This window comes from Pteropus medius, unplaced genomic scaffold (genome assembly GCF_902729225.1).
Source record: "Pteropus medius unplaced genomic scaffold, Ma_sr-lr_union100, whole genome shotgun sequence".
Lineage (NCBI taxonomy): Eukaryota > Metazoa > Chordata > Mammalia > Chiroptera > Pteropodidae > Pteropus > Pteropus medius.
The window spans coordinates 13,025,560-13,043,089 of NW_024356249.1; the positions used below are offsets into that span (position 1 = coordinate 13,025,560).

General features: G+C 32.5%; 1 protein-coding gene across 10 annotated transcripts in view; it reads left to right on the forward strand.

Annotated features, from left to right (window-relative positions):
* Nucleotides 1-17,530, forward strand: part of POT1 (protection of telomeres 1) — a 101,711-nt gene that overhangs the window by 21,064 nt on the left and 63,117 nt on the right. For all 10 annotated transcript variants that reach the window (XM_039861017.1, XM_039861023.1, XM_039861022.1 and 7 more), the window contains one exon: nucleotides 15,440-15,570. In XM_039861017.1, coding sequence (XP_039716951.1) covers nucleotides 15,440-15,570 — 131 coding nt within the window. The remainder of the gene's footprint in view (nucleotides 1-15,439; nucleotides 15,571-17,530) is intronic.

Consider the following 17,530-nt stretch of genomic DNA (forward strand, 5'->3'; position numbering starts at 1 on the left):
AGTATTTGTTACAATCTCGATGAATTTTGGGGAGATGTTTGGATTGGTAGGATTCTTCATCTCAATTATGATTTTCTGCGTAATACAGTCTGATTGTTAATCTCAGTTTTTTGGTTTTGTAATAATTTTAGTGTATTTTTTTAACTTTTCAAAGAAAGCAGTATTCTTATATTCTCTCATTATTATTCTTTTTTCTTAAGTTTATTGGGGTAACATTGGTTAATACAATTATATAATTTTCAGGTGTGCATTATCATTTGACATTTGTATATTCTATTGTGTGTTTCCACCCAAAGTCAATTTTTCTTCAGCAACCATATATTTGATCCCCTTTACCCACTTCACCCTCCCCTACTCCCCTATATTTGACCCCCTTTATGCCGTCTCCTTCTCCCTCCTTCCCCTCCCCCTACCCTCTGGTAACCACTAGTCCATTGTCCATGTCCATGAGTCTCTGTTTGTTTGTCCTGTTCCTTTGTTGCTTTTAGGTTTATATCCCACATATAAGTGATAACGTGATTTTCAACTTTTTCTGTCTGACTTATTTTGCTGAGCATGATTATCTTGAGGTCCATTCATGTTGTCGCAAATGGCATTATTTCATCTCTTCTTATGGCTGAGTAATATTCCATTTTATATATGTGCCACTGCTTCTTTAGCCAATCATCTATTGTGACACACTTCAGTTGCTTCCATGTCCTGACCACCGTGCATAGTGCTGCTATGAATATTGGTGTGCAAATATCCTTTCAGATATGGGTTTTCAAGTCTTTGGGGTAAATACCCAACAGAGGGATTGCTGGATCATATGGTAGATCAATTCTTAGTTTTTTGAGGAACCTCCATACTGTTTTCCATAGTGGCTGTACCAATTTGCAGTCTCACCAGCAGTGTATAAGGGTTCCTTTTTCTCTGCATCCTCTCCAACATTTATTATTAAATGTCTTGTTGATTATAGCTATTCTAACAGGCATGAGATGGTATCTCATTGTGGTTTTGATTTGCATTTCCCTAATAGCTAGCAACGTTGAGCATCTTTTCATGTTTGTAGGCCATTTGTATGTCCTCTAGGGATAAGTGTCTATTCAGGTCCTCTGCCCATTTTTTGATTGGATCATTTGTTTCTTTGTTGTTATTGAGTCATATGAGTTCTTTGTATATTTTGGATATTAGGTCTTTATCGGAGGTGTTGCTTGCAAATATATTTTCCCATTGAGATGGTTGTCTCTTTGCCTTGTTGATGGTTTCTTATGCTGATCAGAAGCTTTTTAGATTGATGTAGTCTCATTCATTTATTTTAGCTTTTACTTCCCTTGCCTTTGAGGTCAAATTCATAAAATCCTCTTTAAGTCCAAGGTCATTAGTTTAGTTCCTATGTTTTCTTCTATGCATTTTATTGTTTTGGGTCTTATACTTAGGTCCTTAATCCATTTTGAGTTAAATTTGGTGTGTGGTGATAGATAACAGTCTAGTTTCATTCTTTTGCAGGTGGCTTTCCAGTTTTCCCAGCACCATTTATTGAAGAGGCTTTCCTTTCTCCACTGTATGTTTTTGGGCTTTTTTGTCAAAAATTATTTGCCCATATAAATATGAGTTTACTTCTGGACTCTCCATTCTGTTCCACTGGTCTGTGTGTCTGTTTTGCTGCCAATACAATGCCTTTTTGGTTACTGTTGCTTTGTAGTATAATTTGAAGTCGAGCAGAGTGTTGCTGCCAGCGTCGTTCTTTTTTCTCAAGATGGCTTTGGCAATTCGGGGTCTTTTGTGCTTCCATACAAATCTGTCGATTTTTTGTTCTAATTCTTTAAAAATTGCCGATGAGATTTTGATAGGGATTGCATTAAATCTACATAATGCTTTAAGTAATAAGGTCATTTGAACTATGTTGTTTCTTCCAATCCATGAACATGGAATACTTTTCCACTTTTTTATATCTTCTTCGATTTCTTTTAATAGAATCTTATAGTTTTAATTATATAGGTCCTTCACTTGTTTGGTTAAATTTATTCCTAGGTATTTTATTCTTTTTGCAATTGCAAAAGGAATTATTTTTCTCCACTTTTTTTTCTGACACTTCATTATTAGAATATAGGAAAGCTATGGATTTTTGAATGTTGATTTTGTATCCAGAGACTTTACTGTATTTGCTTGTTTCTAGAAGTGTTCTTGTGGAGTCTTTAGGGTTTTCTATATAGAGAATCATGTCATATGCAAAAAGTGACAATTTGAGTTCTTTGTTTCTTGTTTGGATGCCTTTTATATCTTTCTCTTGCCTGATTGCACTCACTAGGACCTTCAATGTTATATTGAATAACAGTGGCGATAGTGGACAGCCTTGCCTTGTCTGGATCTTAGAGGGACGGTTTTTAGTTTTTCAGCATTAAGTATAATGTCGGCTGAGGGTTTGTCACAGATGGCCTTTATTATGTTAAGGTACTTTCTTTCTATACTGATTTTGTTAAGTGTTTTGATCATAAATGGATCCTGTGTCTTGTCAAAGGCTTTTTCTGCATCTATTGATATGATCATATGATTCTTATTTTTTAATTTCTTTATGTGGTTGTATATCACATTAATCGATTTGCTTGTATTGAACCATCCCTGTGCCTCTGAGATGAAACGCACTTGATCATGGTGTATAATCTTTTTAATATGTTGCCATATTCGGTTTGCTAGTATCTTATTTAGGATTTTGCATCTGTGTTCATGAGAGATATTGGTCTGTAGTTTTCTTTTTTCATGTTATCTTTACCAGGTTTTGGTATGAGAGTAATACTGGCCTCATAAAATGAGTTGAGAAGTATTGCCTCCTCTTCGATTTTTTGGAAGAGTTTGAGGAGAATAGGTATTAAATCTTCTTTGAATGTTTGGTAGAATTTATTGGTGAAGCCATCTTGTCTTGGACTTTTACCTTTTGGTAGATTTTTGATGATTGTTTCAATTTCCGTACTGCTGATTGGTCTATTTTGATTTTCCAGTTCTTCTTCATTCAGTCTAGGAAGGTTGTATTGTTCTAAGTACTGGTCCATTTCTTCTAGGTTATTAAATTTGGTGTTACATACTTTTTCATATTATTCTTATATGATCCTTTGTATTTCTGTGATATCAGTTGCAATTTCCCCTCTTTTGTCTCTGATTTTGTTTATTTGTGTCCTTTCTCTTTTTTCTTTAGTGAATCTAGCCAGGAGTTTGTCAATTTTATTTACCTTCTCAAAGAACCAGCTCTTTGTTGCATTTATTTTTTTCTATTTTTGTTTTCAATTTCATTTATTTCTGCTCTAATTTTGATTATTTCTTTCCTTCTGCTGACTTTAGGCCTCATTTGTTCTTTTCTAATTTTTTAAGATGAAGCATTGTTGTTTATTTGGGCTTGTTCTTGTTTTTGGAAATAGGCCTGTAATGATATGAACTTTCCTCTTATGACCGCTTTTGCCATGTCCCAAAAGTTTTCATATGTTTTACTATCATTATCATTCATTTCTATGTATCCTGATCTCTCTTTTTATTTCTTCCCTGACCTAGTTTTTCTTTACTAGCATGTTGTTTAATCTCCATGTATTTGTGGTTCTTTCAGTTTTCTTTTTATAGTTGATCTCTAGTTTCAAAGCACTATGATCAGAGAATATGATTGGTATGATTTCAACTCTCTTATATTTGTTGAGGCTATCACTGTGTCCCAGTATGTGGTCAATTCTTGAGGTTCCATGTGCACTAGAGAAGAATCTATAAGTAGCTGTTTTGGGATGGAAAGCTCTGTATGTAGTAATTATATCCAATTGGTCTAATGTGTCATTTAAGGATGTTATTTCCTTATTGATTTTCTGTTTGTATAATCTGTCCATTTCCGACAGTGGGGTACGTAGGTCCCCTACTACGATAGTGTTTTGGTCTGTTTCTCCTTTTAGTTCTGTTAGTAATTGCTTTACATAACTCAGGGCTCCCTGATTGGGAGCATAGATATTAAGTGTTATGTCTTCTCGGTGATGATTCCCTTTATTATTATGAAGTGTTCCTCAGTATCTTTCTTTACCTTTTTTATTCCAAAGTTTATTTCGTCTGATATTAGTACCGCTACTCCCGCTTTTCTCTGAATGCCATTTGCTTGAAATATCATTTTCCAACCTTTCACTTTGAGTCTATATTTGTCTTTGGAGCTGAGATGTGTCTCCTGGAGGCAGCATATGCTTGGGTTTTGTTTTTTGATAAAAAGTCAACTCTGTGCCTTTATTGGTGAGTTCAGTCCATTTACATTTAGGGTGATTATTGAAATATGAGGTCTTCTTATAGACATTTTATCTTTTGCTTTCTGGTAGTTTCTATTGCTTCCTTGTCCTTGTGTTTCTGTTTTCTTTATTTTGGTTGGCTTTTGTGTGTTTTACCTCTGGTTCTTCTTGTTATATGTTATATACTTTAGTTCTGAATCTTTGGTGTGTGGTTACCATTACAAATATGAAAAGGATAGTTATATAGATACAGTCATCCATTTTCTTCTTCACGTGCGTTATCTCTGTTCTCCTTTGCAGATTTGGATCTTTGAAGCCTCCCCTTTTCAGTCATTGTTATCTCAATTTGTCCCTATGTTTGCTGAACGTTCATTACTGTCTTGTTATAACAATTCTCTTATTATTATTTAAGCTTATAGTGCCCTGTTCGTAGTAAGGGTTGCACCCCTCTGCTTCTATTTGCCCGATAGTCACTTTTCTCTTAATTATGCCTTTTTTGTGTGTGTGTCATTTTGTTTTACGTGAACTGACCCCTTTTAGGTTTTCCTGTAGTGCAGGGGCCTCATAGTGGAGAATTCCCTCAATTTTTCTATGTCTGGAAAAGTCTTAATTTCTCCTTCATATCTAAAGAAATGCTTAGCTGGATACAATATTCTAAGCTGGTAGTTCCTTTCACTTAGTAGTTTAATTATTTGATTCCATTCCTTTCTGGGTTGTAAGATTTGTGGTGAAAAGTCCGAGGATAATCTAATGTGTTTACCTTTATAAGTTACCGTGTTTTTCTCCCTGGCTGCCTTGAGAATTCTGTCTTTGTTGTTGATTTTTGATAACTTTAATGTGTCTTGGTGAAGGCCTTTTTGGGTTGACATAATTGATTGTTCTGTTGACTTCTTGAATTCCAAGCTCCAAGTCATTCCTTAGATTTGGGAAATTTTCGTCCACTGTTGGAAAATGCTTTCTAGTCCTTGCTCCTTTTCTTCACCTCTGGTAATGCCCATTATTCTTATGTTTCCTCTCCTGATGGCATCAGCTAGTTCTTGAATTACACTCTCATTATTTTTCATTCTTCGATTTCTCTCTTCTTCCTTCTTATTTATTTCTAGATATTACTGATTCTTTCCTCCATTTGGTCGACTTTATTTCCCAAGCTTGCTATTTCATTTTTCAACTCTTGCAGTGTTTTTTTTTTTTATCTCCAGAAGATCTATTTTGTTATTTTTGAAGATTTCAATCTCCTTGGCTCTGTTCATCTCATTTTTTTTAATTCCCGAAATTGTTGATGTGTCTTATTTCGGAACTCATTGAGTTTTTTCAGAAGTACCATCCTGAAGTCTCTGTCATTTAAGTTGCATATTTCTATGTCTGTAAGCTTATTTTCTGGAGATTTTTCTCTTTTTTTCTGAGATGCCTTGTCACCTAGGTTTTCATGGTGTTTAATGGACTATTTCTCTGCCTGTGCATTAATGGAAGTATATACTGCTGTTTTTCCAGAAAGAAAGTTTATTATATAAATGTGTTTCTGTAGCCTGTTGCAAAGAAGGCGCTTTTCTTTTGGTTTCCAGTAAGTGGTGTCTAAGCCTCTTGGATCCCCGCTTTATATAAAGCCTTAAAATGCCTTTCAAAAAAAAATTTCTTGTAGATATTTAATCACGCTCTCTACCCTCAGTTTCAGTCCCTGTTAGTGTCAGCGACAGTCTTGGCAGCATTTGCTCAGATTCCCCGTGTGGCTCCAAGTGATCGGTCTCAGATGGTATGAGGGGAGGGGCCCTCTGGGTTGGGAGTTGGGGGCTATGGCTCAGCCTTGGTTTTTCAGCCAGGGCTGGTAAAAATCAACTGTTGTTTCTCTGTGCTTCCATTCCACTTCTCTGTCTTCTACCCTGATGACTGGGCCCTTCCACCCAGCATGGGGAGGCTCACAGCAGTCCTAGGCAGGGCTGTTCAGGGAAGTTCCTGCACCTTCACCCCTCACTCCCTCCTGCAGGGAGCTCAGGCGGCTGAGAGAGGCAGCTTCTTTGTTTCTCTCAGTCCACCACTCGACACTCGGAGTACTGACCTGTGGTAGCTCTTATGCACAGATCCCATGCTCAGAAGTGCTGGTGCGCAGTTTGGATGTTTTTTTGTTTTTTTAGATGTTCAGCTTATTGTCGTTTTAAGGGGAGAGATCTGGTGACGTCTCTCACTCTGCCATGTTTCCGCAAAAGTGCCAATTTTAGTATATTTTTAAGGCCTACAGGAATATGCCGAATGTATTTGCAATATACATACTGGTTTCTGTATTTAAAAATCTTTGAAACCAGATTGGAATTTATATGAAACTCATACCATAAATTGTGATTTTTTTTTCTACAGCTAGAATAAAAGGTGTCATGTTCTTAAAGGGATGTGTGTGTGTGTGTGTGTGTGCATATGTGCGTGCGTGTGTGTGTCTTATCCCTAGCTTTTATGTCAAGCTTTTTGTAAGATAAATATTAAAACATAATATATGTTATTAATAAGTTTATTAGAATGAATATAAAATTCATAAAAAACATATAATTCACTAAGAAAACTAGTCACCGTCCTAGTGTTTGAATTTTAATGAAGTATGGTGAATTGTAGCTTTTGAGGAATGTATTACCAATTAAAGTAGTCAGCCTCATTTTAAATTTTATTATTACTTTTTAATTATTTATTTTTTTAATATATCAATCATAGTCTTTTTATTTCTGGAAGTGTCATTTTTCTTTTGGGAATTTAGTATAATATATATTTGAGATACTTTAAACTTCCCTTTAAATGAAGCTAAAGTTTAATAAACTTAGATAAAGTGAAATTTTAAGTTTCGGTAAATTTGGAGATCAAAATGACTTAATTGGTGGGCATTATGTGGCCTTTAAAATATCCACATTACAGAGAATTTGATGACAGTATGGTTCATAATGCTACTCTGTAGAGAGCAGCCTACCCCACAAGCTAAAGAAAAATTTTAATCTCTATTCAGCAATATATCAAACTAAATCAGGGGAGTTCAGATCCGCTTAATTCATAACCCACAACTTTTCAAGTTTTGTGAAAATGTAAGAATGTAATAGAAATATATTTAGGTATTTTACCAACCCACTGATAGGAAAAAAAATTTAAAAGGTGTGTTTTTTTTTATCCAGTATTACATAGCCAGTAAGCAAAACTCTTAAAAATCAATGGAATATTACAGAATCTATCATTCACTTTATGTGAAGCTGTGTCATGAGAGTCCACCCTATACATTGCCAGTTTTTTAGAGGGAAGGAGAGAGAGGCTATATTCAGAAGATAACCTATTTCTGTCTTTCCTACAGGTTATACATTTAGAAAGACCAATTTCTAGATTTTTTTTAACGTCTTGCTTTTTGCCCTCTGCAATAGTCCTAGTGAAATAGTTGCCTCTGCATAGTTTGCTGACCTCTGATCTCGTACATGGTTATGGTTTTCATCAAATTTTTAGAAGGATTTGGCCAGAAGAGTACATCTGTTTATATTTGCTCCCTCCAAATTTACAAATAAAACGACAGTTTAAAAAAGGTATAATTTTAATGTCAAATAGAATGGAAAAGGAGATGATAGTTAACAATAGATTTCAACAAAACTTAAGTGCTGACATTTGGATAGTTGATGTTAACTGTTTAACCAAGAAGAGTGAATTTTATTTTTATGAGTGGGGAAGGCGTGAACAAGCAACATTATACCAAAAAGTCTCCATTCTGTTTGCAGTCAGTCAGTCCTATTCCCATTCCCAGTTCTAGGCAACCACTGGTTTGCTTTCTGTCTATACTTTTCTGAATACTTTACATAGAAGACTCAGAACATGTGGTATTTGCTTCTGGCTTCTTTCACTTAGCATAATGATTTTGAGATTCACCCATGTTGTAGCAGGTATCAGTAGTTCTTTTTATTACTGAATATCAGTATACTTTTATTAGTATTTAAAAATATTATTTGTTCTCCTTTATTTTAAATACAAACTCTGTAAAGATAAAAACCATTGCTGGTCTTTGTAATTCCAGAATAACATGCATGACTCATGAAATACCTATCTATGTACCTACTTACATATTTATTTAATCTGTCTCTGTCTCTTATATGTGTATATATATAAAACATATGATAGCATATATTAGTATCTATATGTCTATCATAATATTTATACTTTCCTCTCTTTCCTGTGATCCTTTGAAATATAATAAAAACATGAGGGGAAATTATGTAACTTCAAACCAGCATAATAAAGATATTGTGGTTATATGTGTATTATATAATAAATTTCCTTTTAAAGTAGATAACATTGTAGCATATATGGGCTTGATTCAGTGATTTGTCTTCATAGCTTTTACTTAAATGTTTCAGTAATTAACTTTTATAGAAATGAAAAACTTTAGCTGGAATACTGATTGGTTTAAAAACAGTGCTTAGTAAATAAAAGAGGTGAAGCAACTTTCATGAAGGTATTTTTTGTGGATTGTATAATTTATGCATGCATTCCTCTTTGATTAAATACCTTGCTTAGATGAACTACCAGCTTTTTCTTATAATAAAACTCCAAGGCAATTTACTCTTAATCATACTGAGGAAATTAGGTGAATTGCTCAAGATTACAGAATATAGGGCTTAATTTATCATTTGTTATTGTATATCGTTACGTGAAGTATTAAGTGTTAAGTAGTTAAATACTTTGTCATCAGTTTAAATCTGAAGTCTTACTAAAAGATTAAAGTCAATACTTTATCAATGGTTTAAATATATATTTTTATAGATTATATACTCTGTAGGTAAAGTAAGACTGCTGTCTTATTAAAAATCTTTCTTAACTTTCCCTACCTTCCCTGCTGATGTTAGCTATCAAGAAAGTACACTATTAACTTACGTTTTAGATTTGCAACTTTGTTATTAAAATAAGTTGTAAATTGTCTCTTCACAAGTTTATTTTATCTTTGGGAATAAGTAAAAAATGAATCATGGGGAAATATTTTTATTATTTTATCATTATTGAAGGATTATGTATGTGTGCATATGTATGTATGTGTATATGTATTTGGTAGAAGACTTCACTTCTTGGAGCAATTAACTCATACTTATTTTCAGTATTATTTAAATGGGTAGCTTGTTCTTCAGTCGTGTTCTGGACCTAATGCTATTCGAAGGAACCTGAAAGCTATTTAATATTTCATTTAGATTGTTACTTGTCTTTATTGTTTTTGAGAGCAAATTATTGGACAGATTTTTTTACAGCCACGTTTCTTAAATCTGAATTTTTGTTTCCTTTTATACATACATATTTAAATACAAAAACAAAGTATATAAAATGATATTTTATTTTGAAACTCCTCAGTGTTTTATAAAAAACTTAAGGAGATTCTAAGAACATCATTATATTTAGTTATGTCATTCTAGAGAGCTTGCTTTGCAGCAAGTAGATAGTATTGTGAAGAATATTGCTATTGTAAGTTTATTTGGTCCTGCTGCGCAGTAATTGAGTAGAATTGCTTGTGTGTGCACGCGCTCATACCTGCAAAGAAAATACTTGTAAAGGTAGATTTAATATACTAACAAACTTCAAATGAGATATTTTTAAATTTTATTTTTACAGTTCAATGTTAAGGAAGTAATCCTTTGATAATTCTGTAATTAACTGTATACACATCTGTGCAAGTGTATATGTTTACATATTTGTATTTTTTTCCACAACTAGAAATATCCATAGATAATGTAGTAGCATTAGAAGTTCCTTGGTAAGAGTGATGACATGATGGAATTGTTTATAATTTGGCATGAAGAGAGAAAAAACTGAAGGTAGGAAAAATAATTCCAGATTATAAAAGTAGTCCAAAATTAGTGCTGTAGAAATGGAGAAATAAAACAATGTTGAGAAATAATATAAAGAGGAATTTTATAATTTTTCAGTTTATCTTTTCATTGTGCAGTATTTCGTTTTGAGTGCAATTTATGTTCTCCTATCCTTAGTCACCCTTCCAGGTATTTATAGTATACATTGCTTTAATTAGTTGAATAAGACAAAATAGTTTAATTCATTGTCCTAAGCTTTGTAGTCAATATTTTTGAAGTGCTTTTTGGAAGTTTTACATAACACAAAATTACAATGGATATGTTTATATTAATGTTACCATTTGAATTTAAAGTATGAGTTATTCATTGGCAAAATTATTTTAAAACAATAGAAATTCTACTGAAATTCTACTTAAATGACTCAAAAGGAGATTGTCTTTCAACTTTCTTCAAAAACTTTTTAACTTTCTGAGAGTTATATCATAATCCCAGCTCCCCCATGGCCCTTTACCTGAATGAAAACATAAATAAGAAATTATTTTGGGTTAAAAAAAAAAAAAGAAAAAGATAAAAACAAACAAAAAAACGTTGGAGTTTGGAATAGAAAAACCAGTTAAAATTAATTTGTGCGTTAGAATATTTCTTATAATTGTTTTATGCTTTAATTATTTGCCTTTAGGAATTTGAAATATTTTGCTTTATTTGGAAAACTGTGTAAAAACTTCATAGGATTGTGGATATACTTGGATGTTATCCAATTGAAAGATGGTATTTGATTTTTTTAGTGTAGAATGACAAACCAAATATATATTCTCTGCTTTGCAGAAGCATCGTGATAAAAAGTCTCCTATTTTAGGCCAAATATTTGAAAGACCTGTCGTCATTTGTATGTGTTATGTAAATTAGGCTTAAGCAAAAGATTATTGGGAGCATGTGCCAGCAATAGAATAAGAACTTAAAAATTCAAATGAGGGGTGGCTCCATAGTGTAGTGGTTAGCACATCTGCTTTACATGCAGTAGGTCCTGCATTCGCACCCCAGGTGGGGCCACAGACCATGCCTAGTTGCGCCAGGCCCTGAGAGTACGCCCTGAGCGTGTGGGAGGAGACACCCCGCCTTCAGAGAGCCAGTTCTTAAAAAAGGAGATAGCAACATCCGTAGGTCAGGGGTGGAAGTTGGGGAGGAGAGGGAATTAAACAGGGGGAAAAAAATTCCTTAAAAAAAAAAATGCAAACAAATTTCTGTCAACATTAGAAATAGTTTTGATAATTTAATAATAAACAGAATGTGTACACATCCGATCTCTATCACTACCTGAACAGCTGTCCGTCAATCTTTAGTATACTCATCAGGCTTCTGATAACTCCTTTCAGTTTTCCAGTATGTATGATAGTTATAAAAGGCTGGTGCCATCACGTACAATTACCTTCTATAACTAAAAGTAAGATTCATATAGAGTTATAGTTAGAACACTCCAAATTAAAAAAAGAACCAAGATCAAATTTTATCCTTATCCTTCATAATATTATTCTTCATTATACTATAAAACTATTTTCTTGCTCTTTTTGTGATGTTTATTAAACCTTTTAAATTCTGATATGATTAATTCAGAATTTTTTGAGAATTTAACAGGTCAAAAGATAATATAAAGCTGTTACATAACTACTGTTAATACTATTATTTAATTAAAAAATAGCCCAGTTTTTTCTCAGCATTTTATTATAAAAATATTAAAATATAGAGAATATTTGAAGGAATTATACAATGAATACCCATATAACAACCATCATTAGTTGATCCATTAATTTATTTTTTTGATTCACTTAAGAGTAAGTTGAAGATAATCAGTACATATCTTCCCTAAATATTTCAGCATGTATGTATCAATAACTATCAATAGAGTTCAATATTTACTTATAGCTTCTTAAGGAAATTATTGCATGGAATGAAATATATGGGCACTTTGTGTTGGTTCACTTAAATGCACAACATTTGCTAAAAGTTTAGGAATATCTTTTTTCTATCCATAATGATACATAATTAAATACCAGAATATTTTTGGATTGTCTTTAAAAAATGAGAAGCATTGATTATTATTTTATTGCCTAAGAATACCAATTCGTATAGTAAATTATGAATACAAGTCTATAAACTTTATTATAAAAATGGAAACTATATTAGTCTTTTCTAATTGCCTTTGGGCTTTTGCTATAAAGGTTACCAGTTACTTGCATTATTTAAGATGGATTATAATTTACCTAGATTTTCTCACCCAGTTGCTTCAAAGTTTATTTGGGTACTTGGTTTTATAGTTTATGTAAATTGAGAAAGATCATTCAAGATGGCGTTTGCTCCCGTTCATTTTCTGGGCAAGTAAGGGTGCCATCCCTCTTCTTATCACCTGCAGGAGGGGTGGGAGAAGTCAAGTTAGCAGTTGGTTTGACTTCAGGAGGTATTAAAATGGGAATTTATTCTTGATTTTTTTTTTTTTGTACTCGGAGATAAAAAGGCAAGAAGGAAACAAAAGTTTTGAACAGTAGATTGTCAAAAGATAGAGAAGATGATGAAAACGCAAGAACTACTGAAGAGAATGTCCCAAGACAACAATGAACTCTAGTGTTGTTGAATAGCTGAGGCTTTAAGCTATTCAACTTTTTCAGTAATGCTTCTTTTAAAATTGCTTTCAGATCTCATCTGCATAAGCTTTTAACAAAACATTTTTAATGGGAGAAACACCAGTTCAGTGAAACTTTCTGTGAAAAAGTGGGAAATTCTGCATACTGTATTGGGTCTTGAGAATCACGAGGGGTACATATCTACACATTGTCACCTCTGAAAAGTTTTAATAAAGGAACCTGATTAACTTTATTAAGATGTTTTTACTTGAAATTACTTGAACATGAAACCCTTTTTAATGTATTTTGATTCTTATTTGCTGAAACTTATTCTGTGGAATCAGATTTAGGGATTGTGGATCTATTAAGGTTGATAGGACTTTACTTTCAAGCAATTCATTATCCATATTTGTGTTTTTTTATACTCATTTGTTTGTTATTACGAACTGGGAAGAGAGGAGAGCCAATTTTTCTTGTTTGTAATTTCATTGTGTTGGAATTACAAGATACCTTATCTCTGTAGTGATCTATGTAAGTTGTAGTACTTTATGAATTTTTACTTTCATGAAGTATAATATTGTTGATATCCTTTATCAGTGCTTCTCAAGCTTTTTATACTCTTAAAGATTATGCGAACCCCAAACTTTGAGCAATGCAGTGCAATAACAATGATTCATTGTACTCTTGGCATCATTCTTCTAGGCGATTCCCTCCTTTTCCCATTTTAAAAATTAATTTCATCTCTTTTTTTAGCATAGATAGGAATAATGATGAAATAATTACTAGGACAATGAAATGCATAGTATTTTATAACATAGGAAAACAGATGACTAAGATCCCACAATGTGTCTTAGAGTTATAAAAGGGTACAATAGACCCATATTACAATGGCAAGCAAGAATGTGTTTTCTTTTAAAAAAGTAAAATTCATCTTTGGAAGACTGCTAAGAAAGAAAAAAATGTCGCGAAATAATTCCTTACAAATAGAACTACTGAAAATCAGGAAACAAAAACTAAAATTGGGTCCAATAGATCCTGCTAGTATATCAAGATTATGAACATGTAATATCTTTTTACTGTTTTTAAAGATGCTTATTAAGGTTTAATTTTTGTTTTTAAGTTTTTATATGTTCTCTAAATTGTTTTCCCATCATCAAGAATCAGCTTTCTCTTTTTCCTTCTTCCCTCCTTACCTTCCTTCCTTTTCTCTCTCCTATCCCTTTTCCCTTTCCCTCACTCTTGCTCTTTTCTAATCACCTCTTTGTCACCTTCCCACACCCAGTGTCCATCCTTCTGCCCTTCAGCCCTTCCCTTCCCTCCCTCCCCTCCCCTCCGCCTCTCTCCTTCCCTTCCTTCCATTTTTGTTCTCTGTCTGGCAGTTCTTGTCTTTACATTTAAAAATGTAGGTATGGTTTATTTTTGGTTGTGGACATTTGTCTTTTTTGCTTTATCTATAAGTTTATTTTTTCCAACTTGATTTCTTTCTTGAATGGGAATTCTGATAGAGAATTAGTACTTGCATAGGCCCTGTTCATTGAAAGTATCAGTCTAAGGTAGGTGGGAAGAGAGCTATCAGGCTTTAGGCCCCCTAATGTGCTAATGAGGGAGGGATTTATTCTGTTGCTAACATTAAGAGATTTATTCTGTTGGTAAAATTAAGAGATTTACCATTTTCAGTTAATCAGTAAAACTTTATTGGAAAACAGCCTATGCTTCAGGAGGTGATGGAGTTAAAGACTAAGATACATGAAATTATTTTCACAGGGAGTATAGGTCAGGATGGATGGACATTGAAACACTTGTTCTATGTGTAAACTTTTAAACCTTGATTTTGGCTCTAATTTTAACTCCTGCCCTTAATCCCAGTGGCTCCCATCTTTGATGTAGCCATTTAATAGTATCTTCTGGTTTGCAGTCTCCACTGTTCATTTTTATCCCTCAACCATTTACTTTCCCATGTTCCTGAAATATGTTGGTATCTTCTCCCCTTCTCCTTTACTCTTTCATCTTCTTTCTCTCCTCTCCTTTCAGTATTCTGGATTTATTCGTTTCTATATCTATATCGTAATTACTGTGGTACTGGGAAGGACAGGAAGTCAACACATTTTTTCAGCATGGAATTTTCTGAAACATGTATATTAAAAGGCAACATCTATTACAGTTTTTACTACCACCAGTATCTGAAGTTTTTGTTTTCATGACAACTCGACTATCATTAAATTTGTTTCCTGATTAAGTGCTATAAAATACTTCTTTTATTCTAGTGTGTAATCTTTTATAGGTAACTAGCAAATCATCATTTCTTCTTTCGTATTGGTTATTATATAGTTTTCTATGAATTGTTCATTCGAATCACATGAATTACTATGAAATCCTAGGTTTCATAACCCATTTTCATAGGATCTTTATGCAATATATTGACTCATCATCACATTTGTGGCAAATATCTTTTAATCCTTATTTTTCATTCTAAATTTATTTTACAAACTGTGTTTTTAATATGTTTGATTTATGATTTTTAAACTTTGAAGTAATAAAAAATTATTACCACTCTAGATAATTTATATTAAGTAGGATTTTAATTTTTGTTTTACTAAAATTAGTTTTTATGGAACATTTTGGCAAAATAATTTGTAGCACATCTTGAGAACCAAGAAAATGTCTCTATGTTTCGATCCTATTTTTAGAAGACTTAATTAAAGGGAAGAATAAAGTCTGTTAGGTGCTTTGAACTCAGCATATTCTTGTTTTGTCAAATCCTTTGAAATACTAAAAGTCAGGAAAATATTTTTATGTTTTCCAGATTATTGTTCAGTTGTAACAATTGTGGACCAGACAAATGCAAAGTTAACCTGCCTGCTCTTTAGTGGAAATTATGAAGCCCTTCCAATGATTTATAAAAATGGAGATATTGTTCGCTTTCACAGGCTGAAGGTATAATTCATACTGTCTAGAACTTTTTATTTTTTTCGAAGAGAACTCCCTATTGTTCACTAAAACTAGTTAGCACTAATTATGTGGTTGCTTTGTTATAACATGACATCAAGCATTTGAAGAAATAAGAAGAAATGTAAATAGTATCACACTTCAAATAATGTATGTTAAGAAACCTCTTCATGTGAACAAACTACCTGCCCTCATTCCACAGAAATGTATTTGTTGTTGTGATTCAGACTAGTTGTGCTCTGTCTTCTTGCTTCTAAATATAGATGGATGTTTTAAAAGTTTTCGATGTAGAGCTTGGATAATGAACATTTGTTTTAAAAACAAGCTTTAGGTCAAAAACTACAAAAGTGTACAAAAATTGGGAAATTATATTATTCTTTCTGTTGTATTAGTTCAGGTACAATGAAAGCATTGAGATATTAAGTATCAAATCAAAATAAGTTGATCTTCATTTATGAGAAATGTGTTAAAACATGAAAAGAGGTACTTTTAAGTACTTTTAAAATTATGCTAGCAGTTAAATGTAAGAAAACCTTTGATATAAAAATAAAGCTATTAGTATGTGATTTTTTTTTTTTAAAAATCAACTTTTCAATACTTTAATATTTTTAGTCCTTTAGGTTTTAAACGTTTCAGTCTCTTCATCTTTTCTTCTTATGACATGGGTTTCCATGCAACTCCTTCCTTATCTTGGTTGTCTTTTTCTTCTGATGCTTCAGCTTATCTGTGTCCCTCATGGTCGACACAGTGCTCTTAGTGAGCACAATATCCCAGGTGTGTTCTCTTCTTAGCTACGGTGGGAATTACCTCTCTTGATCTATCAGTGCCTTTTCCCTGAGAATAGATGAATAGTAGAAAATACTTTCATGAAGATAAAAGTAGAAATACCATTGTAGCACTGTTATGAACTTATTTAAACTTAGCAGAAGAGCTTATTTCTCACAAAGTGTTATGTCTTATAATATTTGTGTTTGTACAATATACCCTCCCCTCCTAATGTTTTTAGTTATTATTCTTCCTATTGTTTAACTGAAGTGGAATATACATCTCTCCATTCATAGTATAAAAATACTCATATCGCTAGCACTCTAGCAACTTCCTCCATCCCCAGGAGTAAATAGTCTTATAACTTCTAACATCGTCTGTATTTGTTCTACATATAAAGAGAATAGACTATAGTTTTTGTTTTTCCTTTTTTTAAAAATTTCTGGCTTACACTTATGTGATTCAACCATATTACTGCATATTGTTTTACTTTGTTCATTTTGTTTGCTCAACAGTATTCCAGTGTGCAAATATATCAGCATTTATGTATTTTCTGTTGGAAATTTAGGTAGTTTTCAGTTTGAGGATATTATGCTGCTACAAATAGTCTAGCGCATATCTTTTAGTGACTATATATTATAATTATATATACATTTGTGTGTATGATTTACATATAATCATACCTTTATATGTAATTATGTATTATATGTGTAATTATATATATTTACATATTACATATTGTATAGTGTATAGTATATAATCAATAATGCATATATTTTATGTATAAATGCATTTCACATTATATCTAGCAGTCCAATCTGAGGTTCTGGGATATACTTTTGTTTGCCTTTAGTTTTTCTAAGCGTTTTTTTTTCACCAGTTTGCATTCCCATTAGTTCCACATTTTCACCAACTTTCACCAACTTGCTATTTTTCATTTTTTTATTTTAACTATTCAGTTGAATGTATATTAGTATCTCATGGTTTTAACTTGAATTTCCCTGAAATTTATGAAATTGAGAACCCATTAAAATTCAAATTTCTTTTGAAGTATAAAGTATCAGTCTGAGTCTTTTGCTCATTTTTTGTAGGATTTTATCTTCCTTTATTAATGACTTGTGTAAGTTCTTTATATATTTAGGCTACATATTTTTTTGTCAAGTATATGGATAGTAAATATCTT